The sequence below is a fragment of the Amblyomma mixtum genome, chromosome 1 (assembly GCF_055824585.1).
Source record: "Amblyomma mixtum isolate Tamu chromosome 1, ASM5582458v1, whole genome shotgun sequence".
Lineage (NCBI taxonomy): Eukaryota > Metazoa > Arthropoda > Arachnida > Ixodida > Ixodidae > Amblyomma > Amblyomma mixtum.
The window spans coordinates 148,985,367-149,006,843 of record NC_143012.1 but is presented as its reverse complement, the minus strand read 5'-3'; the positions used below and the strand labels follow the sequence as shown (position 1 = coordinate 149,006,843).

The window sequence follows — 21,477 nt, the reverse complement described above, 5'->3', positions numbered from 1 at the left end:
CCAGTGAGGCGGAGGGAGGTGGTAAAATAACTTCAGTGCACAGTCGGGTACAATACTGTTCACCGCGTGCTCTCTGGAATAGGCTCTTAGCTCTATCAAGTGCCGGCTGGTAACACGTGTTTGTGCTGGCGAGAGCAAAGTTTCGACTTTCACCTCAAGCGCGGTCCCTGGCCACCGGCTAACTGTAGAGCTATCTGCTTCGGTGAACCAGTGGCTCACAGCTGGTCTGCTGTTCCACCCTCTGTGTAGTGAGCAGTCCAAGGCCCATCAGGATTGCTCATAATGGCATGGTAACGAAGCCTGCCTGAGATCCTGGTGGTGTACGGGAAAATGCAGATGGGTCAGAAAGGGGATGTCGCACCTGGAGCAGTGGATTTGAAAAGTGGTTAAAACTTCTCATAAATTGTGAATGGAAAGCTGCAGCGAGACTGAAATGTCATTGACGTGTAAAAACGAAAATTAATTGCACAAAAAGAAAGGGTGAGAATCGCATCCGTGCTTCTTGATGCACCACCTTGGGACACCTAGGAACCTTTATTTGACTTCATTAAGGTAGGCCTTGTGTGCCTCGTTTGACAGCGTCTGTGTCTGCAAAGTGGTGGGCAGAGACCCCAGGCCACTGAGGGAGCCGTTAATGCTATTGCATCATACCTTAAGGCAGAGCTTATCTCTCTCTCGAACCTTTTCCTTTTTTTTTTTTTGTAGCTGGGGTATATACGTGAAGTTTCTGGTTGCCGTAATCATAGCACTGCCGCTGTTCGTGAAGGAGGCCTAATCTGCAGCTCAGCCGCCGCGGTGGCTCAGCGGTTATGGTGCTCGGCTGCTGACCCGAAAGACGCGGGTTCCATCCCAGCCGCGGTGGCTAGAATTTCTTTGGAGGAGAAATTCTTGAGGCCCATGTACTGTGCGATGTCAGTGGACGTTCAAGAACCCCAGGTGGTCGAAATTTCCGGAGCCCTCCACTACGGCGTCTCTCATAGCCTTAGTCGCTTTGGGACGTTAAACCCCATAAACTAAAAACCTAATCTGTTGCTCACTGCAAAACAATTTAAGCTTATTCCTCTGTGCCTTACTGCATTAAAGGGGAGATCTCCTTGTAGTCACTACTAAAGAAAGATATATTTCATTTGCACGAGGTCCACCAGCCATGGTACCTAGTTGCATCAGGCTGCTGAACTCAAGGTTGCAGCACCAAATCCTGGCCACTGTGCCCATGTTTTGATGGGACAGAAATGCAAAAACTGGCGAGTTCTGTGCAATGTCTGTGGGAATACACCCCCTCCACTACAGCGGTCCACATTGCTCTTGCCTAGCTTTGGCAAGTGAATACCCCGTGCGCGATGCCATGTTAGGAGTTTTTGTTCTCAAGTCATCGTGTAGCATAGCCTTGGTGTCTGATGCTGCAGTTTGAAATGTCAGGTGTATAGTACTCTCAGGCAGTCCTCTTCCTTGCTATGAAGTAAAGGGTGGTATTACTACTCTTGTGTTGCATGATGCAAAGAGTGTTCCAGATCTGATGAGATTGAGATCAGTTGTCGTAACAAAATTCTATTCCAGTAAGGAGTGGTGTTTGGCTGCGATACATAATCTCTCCACTGCCATTCAGCCTTTTTTTAGGTGTTCAGAACTGAAGTGTTTACAGGAAGTCTTCAGACCTGGATTTGGGAACAGTTGAGGTTAACAGGTAACGGAGCAGAGTAACCTGAGATCTGCTGATGGCATTGCTAAGTCAATGAGGGGATGAATTGCGAACATGATCAATGACTTGGACAGGCGGAGCAGAACTGGAGCTCTAAAAGTTAATGTTTGACAGTCTCCAAAGCCAACAGCAGTTTGACTGGCACCCGGGCGCTTGTTGTGGCACGGGAATAAGCCAACATAGGGCAGTTAGTGACCGCTGATCCGCACCATGAGAGCAAAATAACTACAAGAAAGTTGTGTGGGCAGATGAGATAAGCAGGCTTGCAGAGATAAGATGGCCACTGCTAGCACTGTTGTTGTCTTGCAAAGTGGTCAATTTCTCAGAGGCCAAGTCTCTGGTATCCAGTCCCTAGCCAACTAGTTCAGTCAACAAAATGCAGGTGCTGCTAGTGGTGCAAGTTCCTTGCAGTTACCTCCTCGAGCGTTGCAGCTGAGGTCCATGCTTGTTGCAGCAGCAGATTCTTCCTTTTTGGGTAGTCCCTGTGCTCCAGAAATAGTGGCGTGCCTGGAGTGATTGGTGAATTGGTTTTTTTTTAGGAAAGGAAATGGCGCAGTATCTGTCTGGCATCGCGGTGGACACCGAAGGGAAGGGAGGGAGGAGGTTTTGAGAGAAGGAAGAGGTGCCGTAGTGGATGTCTCCAGAATAATTTCGACCACCCGGGGATCTTTCATGTGCACTAACATTTGCACAGCGCAAGGGTGACTTTAGGATTTCGGCCCCATCGAAGCGTGCCCACCGTGGACGGGTTCTAACCCGGGAACTCCGGCTCAGTAGCAGAGTGCCCTAACCGCTGCGCGGGTTGGAGTGTGATCTTGGTATTTAGGTTTTGCACACGGTGGCTTGTCAGGTAGGCTAGGCTGTGAAGGTTGAAGTTGTGTGACAGATCCGTCCATTCTCTATGGCTGGAAGGGGGCAAATTGTGCCCCACTCACTGTATTCCATCTCGCAAGTTAGCGCTGTGGAAGCTCGAGACTTCTTCAGCTGATTGGTAGTGCGTTGAGTGTTCTTCCACGCTTCACCATCTGCTCATGTTGTATGCAGATATGGTTGCAAAAAGAGTATAGACGCTGTCATTGTGTTGAACTCTGAAGGAACATTGGGCAATATGTTACAACGCAAGCACTTTGCGGGACGCTAGTCGGTCGCTGTTTGCTATGTGTGCAAACGGAGACTGGGTGATAACTTGAGTCTAGTGGCGTGACCCATCGCGTTATTAGAACTTCTTAGAATGGAGACCATTTTTTTCGACTGACCTTCTTTAGGTGAAGGAGTGGAAGAAGTGTCGCTTGAAATAAGATTTACTGTTCATGCGTTCTGCTGTAGGTGAGATGGCAACACAAAAGCCTGATGCTTATCTGTGACCAGTGAATGTACACAGAAACCTAGTAATGACTAAATCACTCCGAAATGAGGGATCCTGCTTTGAAGCATGTCATGTAGGAAATGCTATTTTAGTTTGTGCGAGAGTGGAAAGGATCAAACTGTGGAAATAGTGTTAAGTTTCTATTTGAAACAGTGTTTAATGCATGCACACCTTCAAGCATGCTATCCCATGTGCCAGAATTTATTGTGCCACTCCATTCCACAGGGCTAGAATGTCTCCTCTGCTAGGAAGTACTGAGATGGAGTGTAGTCTAGTGTGCCCTCATTCCATGTGGAGGTATTTGGCTGCCCTGAGGTTTTGTGGGGAGTGGTGACTTTCGATGTGCAATGTAGCGAGCCGCTCTGCGAGAAGCAGCACGAGGATGGCGTCGCGACTGGTAGAAATTGAGAAGCGCCGTTTTCTCCTCAAGCCTGCCTTTGCTTACTCTGCGTTCCCGTCCTGGTTGCGAAAGCTCGCGGCGGACCTGGGGGGGGGGGGGGGGGGGGGGGTTCTAGAGCGCCCGAAGCTCGGGTCCCCGCGGCGTCCCCCACATCCGTGCGAATGGAATAGGAGCTGCCCGCGGCCATCCCGACTGCGCAGCGGGGCCGTCAGCTCCGGTGCGCGGCCGGTGCGTGTCGCGCTTCTGCGGCGTTGCCTACGCCGGGGCGTGGCCCCCGCGCGGCGCCGGCTACTCTGCGATGGCAAGCTTTGGAGCGGTGCGGGATTTTTGGGCCCATCGGTGCTTCGTGCACAGGTCTTGAAACAGCGTTGTTGACAAACGCTGGACTTGGGAGCTGTCGAAGTTGCTTAATTGGAATAGTTAGTTTAGCGCTTGTCCGTGACGGCCACCAAGAGCGGCGTCCTGCAGTCTTCCAGCAGCACGATGCCGCGTGAGGTTCCCTTCGTCAGATAGCGGCGTCGTTTTGGCCACGTGTGTCCGTGTTGTGCACTGGCGACGACGCGAGCGGTGGTACTACCCGGCGGAGCCCGTGGGCGCGTCTCCTCCGATCGATGCGCTGACGCATTCCTGGCGCTCGTGGTGCGCCCAGCGGTCCGTGACGCCTTCGCCGTGACGGAATCCCCCCACGGCTGGCTGGGCGCGTGCCCCACTCCTTCTGGGGCAGGGACATACCTGTCCCGGCGCGGTGTTTTTTTTTTTGTTTTTCCTCCGCGGTAACTCGGAGCGATTTGCCCCGCTGGAAGACAAGCGCTAGTCACGCTGGCGCCTCAACGTGCTTCGACGCAACGTGACACCTCGCTTCTGTCGGGGATGCGAGACGGGCTGTAGTTGTATTGCACATTGGCGCCGCTATTTGAAAAGGATAACCCTGATGACCTTTCGGCGACTTTCGCACAGTATGGTATGGATCTTCACTGTTACTTCGTCTGGAAAAGGTAATGCTGTTTGGTTGGGCTGAGACGCGGACGCTCGCGTGACTTTCGTGGTGTAGCCGACGTCGCTGTGTGTGGAGCTATTCACGTAGAAGCATAAATCGGCTAGTTCCTCAAAATTGGCAGGCCCCCTTCTCGACTGGCATGTAGCTAATGGGTGTTGTGCCTTGTGATCGCAGTGCTATTCATATTTCACACGATGGATAGACCGACAACGCTGTTCCACGCCTGTTTCGACTGTAGAGCGGACCTAGCCCGTTGTGCTGTACGCGGTGGGGGCTGGGCAACTATTTTTTTCTGCCCACACTGATATACTTGTCGCGCGCACACTCTTTGCGCGTGCAGCTCCATTCTTCAGTTCGCGTCTAGAAAACGCAGCGACTTGCTTGCGGCGGAGCGTGGGCTTTCGGGCAGTGGCCACATGGCTGAGGGGCGGAAAGCGTGGAGTTCATAGACTCCTTTCGTACGCGCCGCGTTGCTCTGAGGCTGTGCTTTTACGATAGGTGGCCGGTATCGTCGGCCGCGTTGCGTACCAATAGCACGGGACGCCTTTACGGCTGGCTAATTGTCCTAGCTTCGCGCCGAAGGTGAACACTGTAGAAGTCCGGACTTGCGCTCTCGGTAAAGTTTTCCTATTAACGAGGAGTGTTACATCGTTGGCCTGACTACGCGCACTGCAGGGCAAAGGCCTCTCCCATGTGTCTCCAATTAACCCAGCACTAAATTGGCCCCGCTGTTTCCGAGCGTGATGGGGTGTGTAACCTCGCGGCCTCCAGTGTCTCAAGGTCAACGGCATTGTGCCGTTAGTGCCTGGCCGCGTGCGGACTGACCGCTTTGCCCGGACACACACCGGTGCGACGTTTCTGGCAGCGAGTCCCCGCTCGGGCCCGCGGCGTTGATTTCGCGACCTCCGGGCAGAGCCGACGTGCTGCGACCGTGGCGCCACTCGGAAGAGCCGGAAACTGCGGCTGCGCCAACCCGGGTTGGCGCGGACGAGGGCGCCCCCCCCCCCCCTCCCCTCCCCTCCGCTTGGCTGGGGTGCTGCCGGCGTCGCTCGATGCCAGCGGGCCCGGCCCCGGCCGTTATCGATTTCTCGCTCCCGGACCAGGGGCTTCTTTCCGCGCACTGCTCGGGCCCCGGCGCGCGTTGCAGTCGTGCCGCCGGGGCTCTCACCTTGCGGTCGCGACCCTGCCGCCGCTTCCCTCCTCGCACGCGCGCCCGGCCTTCTTCCTTTGCGGAGGGGGGAGGATCTCTTCTTTTCCCGGACACCGGCGGCGACCTCGCGCTGCCTGTTCTTAATGTCGTTGCCACGGCGGAGGGGGCAGCACTGGAGTTGGTTGGGTGCCTTCCCCTGCTTAGAAGCACCAGGGGGCTAAAGGGGAACGCTCCCCATTGACTGATGGAGTTTCCTTACACCTGTTATCATGCTTGTGATATCGCCTCTTTACACTGCATGTTGTGGAAGCGAATAAGCTGTCTTCCTGCTTTACTTGTGTTTTAAACCATGCCACAGCCAAGGTCATTTCTGTTCCCTCTCCTTGGAATAAATGTGTTGGGGGGGGGGAGCATCATGGCTGCACTGTTAGTGGATGACAAAAGTGGCTTGAAAGTTGCGGCAGCTTGAAGATGACAAGCGCTAGAAGTGCATCCACCTCTATGGTCCATTTACATTTCCTGCCTATTGTACTCTCGCGGACAAAAGCCCTCCAAGTTACAACCAGTGCCACTGTGCGTAGGGGCGCCAACTAACAGAGCACTTCTGGTGTCAAAGCACCTCGTGTGTCGAGACCAGTGCAGTGGGCCGTTTTCGAAACCAGATGTGTTTTGTGGGTGGCGTCCCCACACAGAGTGGCATCGGGCGGAACATGGAGAGAGAGAGGGGGGGGGGGTTGCTGTGGGTCTCCTGCTTTTGGCCACGATAGTAAATTTGTGGGAAAACGTGTCCTGTGGAGGAAGCTGTGTGAGTGTTCTGCTTGTCTCCATTGTGGAGAATGGTGTGTCATGCTGTGTGCCAAGCATTAATGGCAACACTTCATTTGGAAGCTACAGTAGGCAGTGCCGCACTGATTCTGCCTCCAGATATTTGGGGGGGGCTAGGGGCTCATTATGGGGTGGTTTTGGTATAGTGTACGCAGACATGGATAGCATACATTAAAAAAAAATTGGCGGAGGCTTAGCTTTGGTTAAGCCTGGTAGGTTGCGAAAGCAGGTGTTTTATACTGCATATGCAGCGCCTCTAGTGGGAAGAGCGCAGCGCGCGGTGCCAAGCGGCCGCCGTTCCCCGACGAGCCGAGTTGGTAGCCAGTCTTCCGCTCCTGCTATGACGTCGCGCTGTGACGTCACTAGGCATGGTATGAAGTTCTACTAAGGCCTGCCGCATTTTTCTTCTATACCATCCCAAAGACAGGGACCGTCATGTTGAGTTACCATGCTGCCATGATCAGTATGCTTGGTACTGAGGGTTCAGTGCCACAGTGTAGTCCATTCGCGTGGGTGTTTGTGATCCTTGTAATGGCCTCAGAGACTGGGTGATGCGGCAGGGCCCAGGCAGATGGCTGACCTCTGAGCCTATGGCTCATACATAAGCTCTCACCCCCTCATGCACTGAGCTGTGGTGCTAGTTTATCTCTAATCAACAGCTAAAGCAACTTTTCCTATGAGCTTAACATGACATCAGTCTTGAGTCTTTTTTAACAGATTCACTATAACTCATACTGGTGTGGCACCACAGGGACAGAGACAGAGTGACAACAACACGACAACAACTGTGACGACAACTCTGTCCCTGTCCCTGTGGTGCCACACCAGTATGAATTCGTACCAACTCGCCCAATTTTCAACCCTTTTGATCACTATAACTGTGGAAGCAGCGCTTCGCTGTTGCTGAAGATTTCATTGAATATTCGCACAAGTAGCGAATTTTCGTCAAAAATATGATTGGTCTTCTATTCGGTAGCAAAGCTACGCTATTCGTATTCAGTTCGGTTTTGAAAAAGTACTATTTGCACATCCCTAAAAAAAAGTAGCATACTTCATAGTGCGCATGTGCCAAATGCTTTTTCAATTTGAGCCTTACTGTACACTTGTGTTACGTTTTTAGAGCTGAACATGTTTGGCTCTCGAGGGTGCACTGCAGTATGGTTTGCAACATGGCGGTGCGCTTCGTAGAAGGACCCGTAGCTTGGATTGAATTCATTTTGGTTGTTTTTTGGTGCGTTCATTGGCCATAACACATATTGGCCATTGGGCTTTTCCTTGGTCTCATGTGACCTCTAACAAAGCATATGAGCAGTAAATTTGTTCTGTTTCGTACTAGTGATGGTTCTGCCACTCCGAGGATTAAAGAGGGGCGTCTGTTTATTGACAGAATGGTTTGCACTCTGAAACTAGATGGTGCCAGATGGCTGAAACATCTAACTTGATCCAGTTCAGTATTGCTGTGTAAAGGGCGAATGTTACAAACATCATGACATCCTGCAAAGTAGCGTGCATAAGTGTACAGGCTCAATCACACTTAGAGGGAACACGGCTCCGCGTTGCTGCGCACACGCGGAGCACTATTACGACCAAGCCGGTGGCAAACCCGTGCAAAGGGGCCCTGTACGTACACTATTCTAAAAGTGGCTGTTCATTCTAGTGCTGCAAACTGTTTCCAGTATGTGTGGGCTGTGCATTGATGGTGGCCTCTGTTCTCTTCCAGGGTCTCCTAGACAAGTATCTGATCCCCAAGGCGAGTAATGCAGAGAGCAAAGTGTTCTACCTGAAAATGAAGGGAGACTACTACAGGTACTTGGCAGAGGTTGCTACCGGCGAGCAGAGGAACAGTGAGTGCTGCCTTCTTTGTTCTCCTTCTCTCTTTCACGAAGCAGCATGGGCATCTTTTTTTGTTGATAAATATCTGAGCATTGGATTGACAAATTTGCCCAGAGAGCTTGAGTCACAGGTGATGATTGGCGTGAACATGCACATTTAGACCTGTTGCTGAAAGCTTGTGCGGAGGCAGTTGTGCTTTCTAGTCTAGGAACAGATCAGTATTTAGTAGGTTTGGGGTGCAGGGGTGTACTAGAAGTCGTGAATACATTTGGGAGGTGCTCCGGATTTGTCAGTAGATGTTTCCCGATACTACTTCGAAGGAGTGTATGCAGCTGATGTAGGGCTCGTGAGACTGTGCAGCATTTGGTAGGAAGCTGTAACGTTCAGGCGGAGAAAACTGGGTTCATAAGTGCTGTGGGGTCTTGGGGATATGGTGTAAGCAATGAAGTGGAATGTAATTGAGTGGCAAAAGGAGTAGGTGAGGGGTTTGGAAGTTGCAGTGGTGGGGCAAAGAAAGTAATGCCGGAAAGAGGTTTGTTTGACCAGCAGTTAACGGCTGGGATGGGGGCAATCTCTTGTTTACTTTCCCAGTTCCCAGAGCTCAGTTGTTGACCCAGTGTTGGGGCTGGCAAACTTCCTACTGACCTGCTCCCAAAGGAGGCAAGAGCATTTGGCAGTGTCTTGGAGCTGGAGCTGGATGCTCTGTACAGCTTTCAGCTTCCTTCCTCCTGTTTCTAGCACACAGAATGTGCAGGAGTCTGTGGTTTCAATTGCAACTTCAGGTGTTGGCAATTTTGGACAGTTTTGCTCGTGCCCACCACATCTAGAGTCTAGGGAAGTGTTTGCTTCCTTCCTGAAGCTAAACGCTAGTGCTCAAACGGCAGCCTTTGGGGCTGCCAGTCTGGTTTGAGCAATTGGCCTTCAAGGCTACTTAGTAGCATCCTTATTGGTACAGTCCATTTCTGGTGGCCACTGACATGCTTGCTTAAAGACCCTTGAGTGCACAGGTTTTCTAGTAGGTATGTTGATACACAGGGATCAGCTTTTGTGAGTGGTGTAGTTCCTCTTGCAGTTACGTGGTACCCAGAGGTTAAGTCTCTTTTCCATTTCCTAGGTGTTACAAAGCCACTTCCTTAAGGAAGCAACAAAAGGCCATGGCAGGGTTTTTTTTTTTTGAGCTGTGGTGCTCCACTGCTTTACTCGGTGTCTTGGTTTAACCTTTCAGAAGGGGAGCTAGTTGGCTATACCTCGTTACGAAAGGAGCTGCCTTCCTCTGGTCAAACATTGTAGAACTGCAGGGCACCAGATGAGTGGGTTCTGTGTCCCAAGAAAATTGCTCTTAGTTTTTCGTTCGTTCGAGGCCTTCTCTATCACAGCTACAGTGTCTCTCTCTGCCACAGCTGCTATGTTTGTGCGGCTGTCCTCTGTCGTCATGCGTTCCGGGGGAAAGGAAAGGCATTGGTACAACAGGCATGCACGATGGTGTTGTGCGAGGGTGTTGTGCGAGGTTTTGTTATTGTTTCGTTCAACAGTTTCCGTGCCTGCACTGGGGTGGAATTGGCACCAGGCTCAGAATCAGTTGCATGTAGTCCTGTGAACAAACTGCTTAATGCTGCATCAGGCGGCTGTACTGTCTGCCGACTCCTCACCACTGTTGGCATCGTGGAAGCTGTGCTAGTAGACTCCTTCAGCGACAATCCTCCCAGTAGCGCTCAACCATGTGGGCTAGAGCATCTCTGTAGTGTGTGGTTTCTGTCCTCTGCTTAGACTGACTGATTTGCTAGCCTGCTTTACCCGTTCAACCGCCAAATTCCCAAAAATGTACCAAAATCTTGGACCTTTTTTTGAGATTTATTTTTCGAAGGTGACTGTTGCCAGGCTCAAAATATGCAAAGGCATAGAACTCTTTTTCGTGGACTACTACCGCCCTCCAGTGCGCAAAATTGCAGTCAACACAGTTGGCAGCAGTAACTTCTCTCTGGCAGTGGGAGCAGCGAAAAAGCGGGCCAGAGAAGTCTGTCATCAGGGAGTTTGGTACAGTCTCCTATCGAGTACGTCCTGGGGTTGGTGGTTAGGGGCGGTTGATGACTGCGCCTTGGTCAAGCAGCTGTGTCAGCAGCGCTGGGGCTTGCTACTGAATACTGCTACATGTAGTGTAGCACGGCACTTGTAGATGGAGAACCCATAAGACTGCTTCTCCAAACTGCTCCCTGGATATCCCCCTGGCCATCTACGCTTTGCAGCTCAGTACATAGCGCAACTGCAGCTGCTCTTCATAGAAGGTTGCATCCTCTATCTCATCCATGTTCGCACCAAGGGCTGGGAAGGGGAGCTTGCTCTGCTTGTTGCCGTTATAGGTGCTGTTAAGAAGTTGTAAGGAGCTAGCTAACTAGGCTGTAAGATTGAGATGCCAGTGCTAGGGCCGAGCAAGGATTAAGTTGGGCTTTTCTAGTGCCCACATGGGTGTCTGCACCGGTTGCCACAAGGTGGAGCTGCGCAGTTGGCATTGTTGAATAGATTTGCAGTCCTTTTGGGATGGGCACGTGAAGAAAATGGTTGCAGTGTGCTTGTGGAGTAATCTTTGGTTAAGTGTGGGTGGGTTACCTTTATAACGGGAGTGTTGCATGCATTGTGGAAATGATGGTGGCTCATTTGGAGCAGTCATTGTGTGGAGGGTGGTAGCGGTGTGACCTGTCCCGTGTGTGTGTCTGCCACAGGTGTGGTCGAAGAGTCTCAGAAGGCCTACCAGGAGGCCTTCGACATCAGCAAGAGCAAAATGCAGCCCACGCATCCCATCCGGTTGGGGCTGGCCCTAAACTTCTCAGTGTTCTACTACGAAATACTGAACTCCCCCGACAAGGCCTGCCAGCTGGCCAAGCAGGTAAATGGCCGGAGCGTTTGCTGACCCCTCTCTCTCTGTCTCTCCTTCCCTCTCTCTCTCCTTCCCTGTACAAATGACTGCCAGGTGTGGTGGAGGAGTCTCAGAAGGCCTACCAGGAGGCCTTCGACATCTCCAAGGGCAAAATGCAGCCCACGCACCCGATCCGACTGGGCCTGGCGCTCAACTTTTCCGTGTTCTATTACGAAATTCTCACTGCCCCCGATCGGGCCTGCCACTTGGCCAAGCAGGTAGAGGGCCACTCCTTTTCTCTTTTGCCATGCCTTTGGGTGTTGCTGCTGCTGCCTGCCACTTGGGCGAGGCCCGTGACTGACCCGTGTCACTCTACTAACAGCATGAGCCGCAGCAGTAGGTATTGCGAGAAGCTGTTGCATTGTGGGCTGCCGTTTTGCGCCTGTTTTCGCAATGCAGGCTCTGCGCATTTTGAGGAGCAGGCAAACGTTAAAGCATTTTTTAAGCAGTTTGCTGTGAAGATCTTGCATGCGTTTGGCTAAATAGTTCGCTCACACTTTTGAGTAATGGGGAAAAAATAAGCATGGGCACCAAAGGCATGGCAAAAAGAAAAGAACTGGCCATGAGTTGCTTGGCCAAGCTATACAGCCGGTGTAGGGAACTTCTGGGTGCAGGGTGGATGTGCGTTTCCCAAACTTATTTGATGCCGAGTGTTGCGCTGTTCTGCCACGGAAGCAGGTTTCGTGCTTTTACACCGCCATCTCCTCTTTTGATGAGGACAGAATCGGCTGAGCATTGCTGCATATGTTCAGATGCTCCCATCTTGAATTCGAGAATTTTCAAAGTTTGTAGAACCAGACTGACGACGTAAAAGTACCAGGCCGTCTGTATGCGAGGCATGATCGGGCATGCGTCTTTGCTTTGAGTGGTTGCAGTTCAAGTTTGGCGTTAGTTCAGGGGCGCGGGTGTGTTTTTCTTGGCATCTGAGTGTGTAGCAGTAGTAGCTGGCCGATTACTTTGGCAGGCTGTCGTACGCTCGGCATGCGCTAGCGGTTCTGGTCTGGCCACATGTGAGACCGCTGGAGGGGTCTGCATGCTCTGCCATGAGAACACTGTCATACCTTACCAAAGCCCGCCATTTTTCTCACTGTTCTGTTTTGCACTGGTGCGCCTGTAGCAGCTGTGCATCATTGCAGATGCCAAGTGCACTGCACTACCTGGGCATTGCTGTCAGTGTTGAATGCAGCATCTTGTATTTGTTGCTGGTGGGGATTAAACAGACTTGGCCACGAGGTGAAGTTCAGTTCACTTAATGATTGGTAGTTCGGGGAGAGCAACCGGAGCTCTACAACGTTCATCGCTGGGAGGGCCTGCCATTGGAGGGCAGTGGTGGATAGCTTCACCACTGCACCAGGAGGGCTATGTTCATAACTCACAGGAATATGTGAATGTAAAGAACAACCTTCTGCATGTACGGGACTTAACCCATTACGCTATCAAGCCATGCCTTAAAGCGTAGCTTAAGTGTCTCCCAATTTTTTTTGTGTCCAGAATGCTTGCTGTTGGCTAAAGAGAGAGTTATGTTGATTGCTGTACTTCTGTTTATGTGGATTTTTCATGTGGGCTTTTCATGTTAACAATCTGCTTTGAGAACTGAGATGCCTCGGATGGTTACTCTGATGCTATGATCTGGGCTGCCACTGCAGTGCTCGTCAATGCCAGAGACAAAGTATGCAAACAGTTTAGCCCCAGAAAAAGTTGCACTATCTACTCCCCGTGTCTGCCATGGGGTTGTGTTCAATCGCATTGAGTATGAATCGAATAGTGACACTACGGAATCAAATACGAATTGAATATTGGTGTGGTTATTGGCTATTTATGTGTGTTACAGTAAAGCGCTTGCGGATACGCTGTGTCTTGGAGTTAAAGCCGTAGCTGTCAAAAGAAGCAAATGTGGATCTCCACTTTGAGGCACTCACACAGTGTATCTATATCAACTATATTACACGTTGTAAAATGGCCTTTTCCTACCGTTGAAAACTGCTAACGAGCTCCTAATCTGTTCCTGAGAACGGCAAGACTACAGGCATGAAAGGAAGCCCTGTTGTGACGCATTTATGAACATTTTGAGTGGTGTCAATTGACTGCTTCTGAAACAGTCATCTAATAAAAAAAGAACTGCGAGTGCCCTATTCAAATTTTGTGCCAATTATCCGACAACTTAGATTCTTACAGCAGTTTGAACATGCACTGTCTGATTTCCTCAGAGAACTGAATCAAAGGATATTCAACTAGCTGTTCGGAAGCCTCGCACACCTCCTTATTATTCGCACACCCCCAGGTGGCCGAAATTTCCGGAGCCCATCACTGCGGCTTCCCTCATAGCCTCAGTTGCTTTGGGACGTTAAACCCCAACAAACCAAACCTTAGTCTGCTGTCATAGTGTGTCTAGTGCATGGCCTGTGCGTGTGGCTGACCTTTGCTCCACTTGTTTTGTTTGCAGGCGTTCGACGACGCAATTGCGGAGTTGGACACGTTAAATGAGGATAGCTACAAGGATAGCACGCTCATAATGCAGCTCCTCCGAGACAACCTCACGGTGAGTGGTCCCAACCAGGCTTTGGGGAATCCCCTGCTGCACGATATTGCATGCTATTGCCATCGGCTGTGATTTCAGTGCTAGGGTTGTGAAGGTACCCTTGCAGAAATCTTTCGTCTGTACAGTGAACTCTCTTTAAACGGAACCTCAAGGGACCGGGGAAAATGTGTTCTGTTTATCAGGAGTTCCCTTCAGAGAGAATAGATTTAGCATAGTGCGATTCGCAGGCTCGCTATGCTATGAGCACAAACTTTAGTTCATTAAAAGTAAGCAGTGAATAAACTTTTTTCAAAGTACTACTGGAATCAAAAGAGAAGTGGTTGATTGTTCAGTCATTCATTCCGCCTGAAATGTAGATTAGTGCGGGCAGAAAATACCGTATTTACTCGCATAATCCTCGCACTTTTTTTCGCAGAAAATCGGTGCGATAATTACGCGGGGAAAATTTTTGAACAATGCTTTGGAGTGCTGAAAGCAAATGTAAATAGGCTGTGAACCGGGGTTCTCAAGCCAGCTATTGTAAATTTAACCAAAACTTCAATTGCAAGCAGGACTTACGTTTTGTAATAAAACCACAGAGACGACAAACACTAGCTGCAGAAAAGCGAGGCCTACGAAAGTCTTCGCAAAATGGCAGAACTATGCGCGGAACTCGGGAGAACGTGCGGCGGTACCAGCGGAACAAAACTGACGAAACACCTTCTCGCCTTCTCGCTCTCTTGAATGTTTTTATGTAGCCCAAAGATTCCGCTTTGCTTTGAAGTAATCATTTTCTTTCCTATCTGAGCTTTAGTTGTCATTTTCTTTCCTATCTGAGCTTTAGTTGTCATTTTCTTTCCTATCTGAGCTGTAGTTGTCTTAGGCTGTAGCTGGGTCATCCGCTCCTTTGTATCTGTTAGTCCTTTTATCATTAGTTTGGTAATGCTATATTTTGATAGTGCATGCACTTTTCCTTAGTTCTGTCGAGTGATGTTGGGGATGCGATGATTATGCGAGGAAAAAAAATTCCAATTTTTGATAGGCAATGTGGGGGGTGCGAGCATTATGCGAGTGCGAGCATTATGCGAGTAAATACGGTAGTGCCCTGCCCGCACCGGCAGGAGGCACAAGCTTCTGCAATATACATGTGCTAGAAGGGGCTTTAAAAAGAAAACTAATATATACAGTGGGAATGGCTGTCAGTGAAGAACTGTTTTATACTCGTTTGCTTTAGCTTGCACAAGTTCCTTTTTGGGATGGTGCCACCTGTGCTTGAGAGGCTGTGCAGGAACAGTTCTGAACCTTCCTGTCGTCAAACTTCGTCAGCAACTGGACTGCTGATTATGCCTGTGCAAGTGTTGCAGCAGGGTCAGAGTCGGTGGCCTCGTTTTCGAATCATCTCCTAGTTTTGGTCTTCACTTTTCTCATGGCGAACATCCACTACAATGCTTTGCACGGTATTTTCTGGGCATGTTGCCACATCACTGTCAGTCTTAGCATGGTCGTCAAATTGTATTCCCAATGGAGCACAATTCTCCAGCAGCAGATCTTCCCCGGCTGCATTGTGGACATCAGGCTCATCCTGTGCGCACGGTTTTTCGGCAGTTGCAGCGAACCCCGCATGCCTGAAGCAGTTTGCAATCATTGTTGCACTGACCTATCTCCAAGCATCATCAAGCAGGCAGATGGCACGCAGTACATCCACCTCACACTCCGTCCCTTGGTCCATGCACAACAGCATTGTCTTGAGATTTTTGTGGAAGCACGTCTTTAACGCTTGGATCATGCCCTGATCCATGGTCTGCAGCAGTGCTGTAGTGTTCCCTGGAGGAAATTAAAGCGTTGTAAACTTCAGACCCGAAGCTCTTCCAGAGCAGTTGTCGAAGGGGGAACAAAACTGCCCTATTCTCTCGCGAGTAGCGCGCATCCTCTCAGTGGATTCGTTCACTGAGGATGGTTTGCGTCATCTACGCCTCGCCATTGGCTTGATAGGAAACGGGCAAGGTCATGATGTGTTTGGAATGTTGAGGATGCTTTGACTTTACTATCACTAGCGGCTTCAGTTTAATGCTTCCCCGTAATGTTGGCACAGCCGAGAATTGTCAACCGCTCCTTACTGAGCTTCCCGCTTGGTACACACCGCTCTCCTTTGAATGAGATTTCGAGGCCAGTGTATTGAAAATCTGCTGTTTCTTCTACATTGTGGATGTCCCCTGGATCGTTCTCTGCCAGAATTTCTGGGCGCAGTCTTGCTCGCCAGTCTGCGCATGCTGTTGGGTCGGCTGTGGCAGCTTCCTCTGAAACAGCATAAAAGAAGAGGCCATTGCGTTCCTGGAATCTGGTCAGCCACCCTTCGCTGAATGCGAAGCCTTCGATGCGGAGCTGAGGAACGAATCCCTCCGCTGTTGCACGAATGAGTGGCCTGTTGATGGGGATGTCTTCACTGTGGGCTCTGTGTAGCCAAAGCACCAGGCACTTTTCCTAATCTTCATGGTTAGCCAGCCTTCTCCCCTCTGGACCAAAACGTGAAGGATTGAAGCCCTCCTGCAGCTTCTTCTTGTCCTGAAGTCAGGCTGCTCTTGGGACGGCTTACTCTGCTGAAAGGACCACTCTCGAAGTCGTCCATACTTCCCTAAACAAATGTACTGTGCAGTTGCTTCTGCGCTGTCACCGGAAAGGCTTAGCAACTTCGCACATGTCACATACTGCACTCGACTCAACAAAGGATTATAATACGACCAAGCATCTGATGTGGTGTGATGCAATGCTGGCGGGGTGTGAGAGATTCGGATGACCAGAAACAAACGGTGACTGAAACTAGGCGACCGTGATGCATACCGCGATGGCGATGTTCTTGCCTAACTAGTTGCGGTTGCCGGTCTTTGTTCAGTTTATGCGGTGATAAGAAAATTTGAGTTCCAATTAAAGATTTTTTTTTTGCATTGCCTTAATACAAAACCAAGCAGTTGCGTGGCTTTAATCAACAGATTTCAGTTTATCGAGGTTCTACTGTACTTTCTATAGATTAATCCTATATTACCTGTCTTTAGACAGTACAAACCCTATTCTATGAACAGTCGATAGACATATGGCCATACACTTTTCGACTTGAGTCTATGCAGTCTTTATTAATAAACAAAAGGAAATCTCTGCAGGAAGGAAATTGTCTAAAGTGTGTGTGAAGGTCTGTAGTTTTCTGCCTTAAGGGGTGACGCGGGGATCAGATCGCGAAAATCGCGGAAAAAATAGATTTTTGGAAACCGCGTGTTTCGGTATCTGCAACGCCTAATCTATGTTGTATCAAAATGGTTTGGCTGAAAACTCTCTAAAAGTGCCCGAAAAAAATTAATTTGTCAGTGCGCAGTGCGAGAAAATTGCTTTAAATCGCGCAAAATCACCGCAGTTCGCGGAGCCATATTTCGTCTTTCCCGCCACCGAGCGCCGCCATCTTGGTATCGTTCGAAAGCTCGAAGTTCCGCCATTCCGTTTCTGAATTCTTCGGTCGTCGCCATCTTGCAACAGTCGCACAAACAAAAAAGAAGCCCGGGTCTGCCAGAGGTGGTCACACGGGCGCTCCGATGAAAGCGGGCCTCCGATTGGCTGCCGTGCTGAAAGGCGCCTCCCCATTGGTTGCTGCTGCGGCAGCGGCAAGCTGGCAACCACAGCGGAGCTCTGCTTTCTGCTTCGGAAACGACGCCGGCGTCTTTGTTTGGTGCGCAGATTTCGGATTTCTGAAAGCTCCCAGGTTAGCGATGGATCGTCGCTCGTATGAAAAGAAATTTTCGACGAAGCACGCCTTCGGAAAACGGAAGCGCAAGCCTCCTACGGCGAGAAAAAGACGGCGGCCTGCGCGAGAAGCGGAGCACCCGACTGCACATGTGGATAACGATCTTGCACCGTGCGACTCCAGCAGCCAAGCCGGCAACTGCCATGTGCGATCGACGCCGATTGCCTCGTCGACGGAAGACGCTCCTACGGAGACTCTCGCACCTCGGCTTATCGCCGCCCATATCAGTAGCCGAGATCGCATCGTTGGAGGCGACGCGGATCGAAGGTCACCATCGCCGGCAGAGTCGGTGTACTCTGTTTCTGGCGCATCGTGCGACACCGACACGCAGCCTGCGAGTGAGCCCCAGCCGTCGACGAGCTACAACGTGATAAAAGATTTACCGGATGAATCGTCGCCCGAACGTCGCACCATTCAGGCGCGTCTCGAGCCGTGTTTCGTGTCAGCGGTGACAGCAGAAGCGCAGGCATGCGATGTTCGCAACGCACTTCGCGCAGTATCCGCAACCGAACGGAAGTTCAGTTTAATGGAGCAGCAAGGCGAACAAATTCTGGCCTCCTGTGACACTGAGTTTATTGTGATGCAGGTTTCCGCGGTGAACTCTTTGGTAGCGAAAACTTTGTGCCCAAGATGCAAACAGCCTTCCATGGGTGTGCACTGCGACACCAGGCTCGGTCTGGCCGTGAAAATGGTGCTTCAATGCACTGCTTGTGGCCCAATTGAAACCCAGTGGTCCTCTCAAAGGAAGGAAGGTGCAAGAGTGTTCGATGTTAACATTCGTTCAATGCAAGCTATTGCAGCTATAGGGAAAGGGCAGACAGCTCTGAATGATTTCTGGGCAACCATGAATGTGTCCCATCGTGGTTTACACCACAAGACTTTCCAGGGCCACTTGAAGGGCCTCTTCAAGCCTGCTGCAGAGGAAGCTGCCGACAACATCTTTAGGGATGCTGCAGCTGCTGTAAAGAAAGTGTACAGCGAGATGGAGGTTGGCTTCACCAAAAATGTAACTGTTGTGTATGATGGCACCTGGCTCACGCGCGGTCATAGCTCCCACATTGGGGTAGGTTGCATAACAGAGTTCCATACAGGGCTTGTGCTGGACAGTATTGTTCTGTCGAACTTCTGCCTTGGATGCAGCCTGGGGCCAGCAGAGTGTGACCCCACGTACCTTCAGTGGAGGCAGCAGCATCAGTGTCAAAAGAACACTGAAGTCGGCTCTGGCCGAATGGAAGTGGAGGCCGCATTGCAGCTTTTCGGTCGTTCATTGGCCAAGAATGACCTGCGATACACGGCAGTTGTCTCTGATGGAGACAGCCGTGTTTTCCAGGCGCTACAAGATGAGCAGCCTTATGGGTTTATTGCAGTCACAAAAGAAGACTGCATAAACCATGTAAAAAAAAGAATGGGCACCGGTCTTCGCTCCATTGTAAGCAAGGCCAAGAAAGGGGAACCACTGGGTGGCAAAGGTGGGCTCACTCAACACCTGATTAAGAAGCTCACCAACTACTATGGCCTGGCCATCAGCAAGAACGTCAACGATGTTGCAGCAATGCACAAAGCTGTCATGGCCACTTATTGGCACGTGACTTCTACGGACAGCGACCCCCACCATGAGCTGTGCCCCCCTGGTCCCCTCAGCTGGTGTGAGCAGAGAGCAGCAGAAGCGAAAAAAGAAGCACAGCCTCCTCATAAGTATAAGCTTACGAGCCGAGTTGCCCAAGCCATGCTGCCCCTGTACCAATGCCTTTCAGATGTGCACTTGCTGGAGCGCTGCAAGGATGGAAGGACCCAGAATGCTGCTGAGAGTTTGCACTCGGTTATTTGGTCCGCACTCTCTAAGGATGAGCATGCCTCACTATTTGCAGTAGAGACTGCAGTAAATGAGGCAGTAGCAAAATATAATTCAGGGACTGAAAGAGCCTACACAGAGACGTGTGCCACCTTGGGTGTACATCCTGGCACCCTTGCCATCCAGAGGGCTCAAGAAAAGGACAAAGAACGCCTCAGGAAGGCATCAAAAGCCCACCAAACAAGGAGGCAAAGGTGCAAGAAGGTGCCTGACAGCAGTGATACAAAATATTACTGCTCTGGTGCTTTTTAATAAATCTGAAGGGCTTGCAAAACTTTGCAGCCCGTTTTCTCAAATGTTTTTTTTTTTGTCGATCACCTCGCTCGTGGAAAGCATAGCACAACAATGGCTGACCCGATTTTGATCCTATTTGTTTTGCTATGATCCATAAACTGTGCTGTATTTAAAGACAGTCTTGAAATGTTTCTTTACCTCTGCATTATTTTATTATTTCACAATAACTACATGGCTTTATGCAGTGAAGCACAGTCATGTGCATGTCATGTTCAGCAAAAAATTAGCACATTAAAAAAAAAAATCGAACACTGTCTTGGTGTAGATTAGACATTTGGGCAAACATGCAAAGTATTCCCGACTCACTATCATGCTTTGTTACTGTGCCAGGCTTTCCACAAGGAAGGAACTTATAAATTCTTATAAAACAAAAACTAATGAAGATATCTTTATGAAATTTTATATTTGTCTTTTCACTGCAATGTGCAGTGTATGTGCCAAATTTCAGCCCTTTCTGCCAAGAAACAAAAAAGTTGGTTCTGATCCCCTCCTCCTCCCTTAACTTGCGCTTCCTTCAGGCTGGGCACTTTCTTTTTTCGTTTATTTTTGCCCATTCTACCATGTCTTGTAAGCTAGGAAACTGCACATCTGAGACCATGCTGTGAGGGATCAGGAGTCGAGCTTTTCTAAAACAGGTACACCACATACCTTTTGTGAGAGTGGCAAAAGGAGTTGCGCACATTCTTCTGGCTAAACAGCCATCGGTCTTGAAACTGCTACCGCTACTGCTGCGTCATAAGTAGGTGTTGGACTTGTCGGCTTAAGGGGAGGCGCTGCTCAAATTTAATATTGATGCTAAGTGTAGGAATCTCCCCTTTTCATATCTGTTTTTAGTTATAAGATAGCTTGGTGACTTCATGTTGCAAGTGCTGAGTGAAAACCTGTGCTTGCCTGTGCAGCTGCTAAACATAGTAGAGTGTTAGGGACAAGAAAAACTGTCGCACTACTCTATCATGCTTACTGCTGAGTGCCCAAAATGACATTCCTTTGGCATGCAAAAATTTGAGAATTTTATATCCAGTCCTTCGTTTTGAGTGGCTGGTGCTTGAATATTTATCGACTTTTTTATGGCAAAAAATATTGCTGATTGCATTCAAACACAGATATCAACATTGTATTTACCCTAAAGATTATGCACGCCAACTTTGATCTTGATTGGACTACAAGGACCTGAAATGTGCACAAAAGCCATGTTTGGCCCAGAATAAGTTGAGAAAAAAAGATTGAAAGTTAATGAAGTACTTTATTGCAGTTGTAGCAGCACTGTCTGCATGGAAATTGCACACAATGCAAGCGAGGGTATCTAGATGCGGTGCAGTTTTGGAATTCATCAGCTTCCATATGTTCGCTCCCTCAGAAACCTTGTTGAGGTGGCATCCTCGCTCGAGTGGCTGGACGGTGATGCCGTGACCTCGCTTCAGTGGCATACGGGAATTCCTTTGCTTGTGACAACCTTCGGTGCAGTGGTTCCGTTAAACCAAGAACTGCACAAAATCGGGCGAGCTGATTGTGCCCAGCTCCAATAGCATGCGCTGCAACCACTGCCTTGACGTTCAGTGAAACACTCTCTTCGGTTAGCTGAAGGGCTTGCTCCATTATTATCGCTGTCCACCAGAGCTGCACGCTGTGACCAGTACGTCCACGACACAATGGACGGGGGACCTGCTACATCATTGCAACTCGGGTCCACGAACGACGAGTCCTTTCTGCTTCTTAGCCAACTCGTGAAAGTTGCAACATCCGCACTCCACAGACATGCCGCTCCACTCGCCCGTGCATTCATGGCGCTGATCTCTCGGATAGAGGCACTCGCAGACTCCTCATCGTTCCTTGACTCCATTCTCT

General features: G+C 50.0%; 2 protein-coding genes across 4 annotated transcripts in view; both read left to right on the top strand.

Moving 5' to 3' along the window:
• 14-3-3zeta (tyrosine 3-monooxygenase/tryptophan 5-monooxygenase activation protein zeta) overlaps positions 1-21,477 on the top strand; it is a 31,752-nt gene that overhangs the window by 3,314 nt on the left and 6,961 nt on the right. For 2 of the 3 annotated variants that reach the window (XM_089557916.1, XM_089557905.1), the window contains exons 3-5: positions 8,158-8,281; positions 10,988-11,151; positions 13,625-13,720. In XM_089557916.1, the coding sequence (XP_089414042.1) occupies positions 8,158-8,281; positions 10,988-11,151; positions 13,625-13,720 (384 nt within the window). Of the gene's footprint in view, positions 1-8,157; positions 8,282-10,987; positions 11,152-11,235; positions 11,400-13,624; positions 13,721-21,477 lie in introns of all 3 variants that reach the window. The other variant, XM_089557911.1, reaches the window with a different exon arrangement.
• Positions 16,907-20,135, top strand: LOC149367924 (uncharacterized). The gene has a single exon (XM_089557896.1). It carries the CDS (start codon positions 17,278-17,280, stop codon positions 19,588-19,590), a length of 2,313 nt encoding a protein of 770 aa, XP_089414022.1. The 5' UTR covers positions 16,907-17,277; the 3' UTR covers positions 19,591-20,135.

Excerpts from the sequence above, each read along its gene's own strand:
- LOC149367924 (XM_089557896.1), top strand. The coding sequence starts at position 17,278 with ATGAAAGCGGGCCTCCGATTGGCTGCCGTGCTGAAAGGCGCCTCCCCA.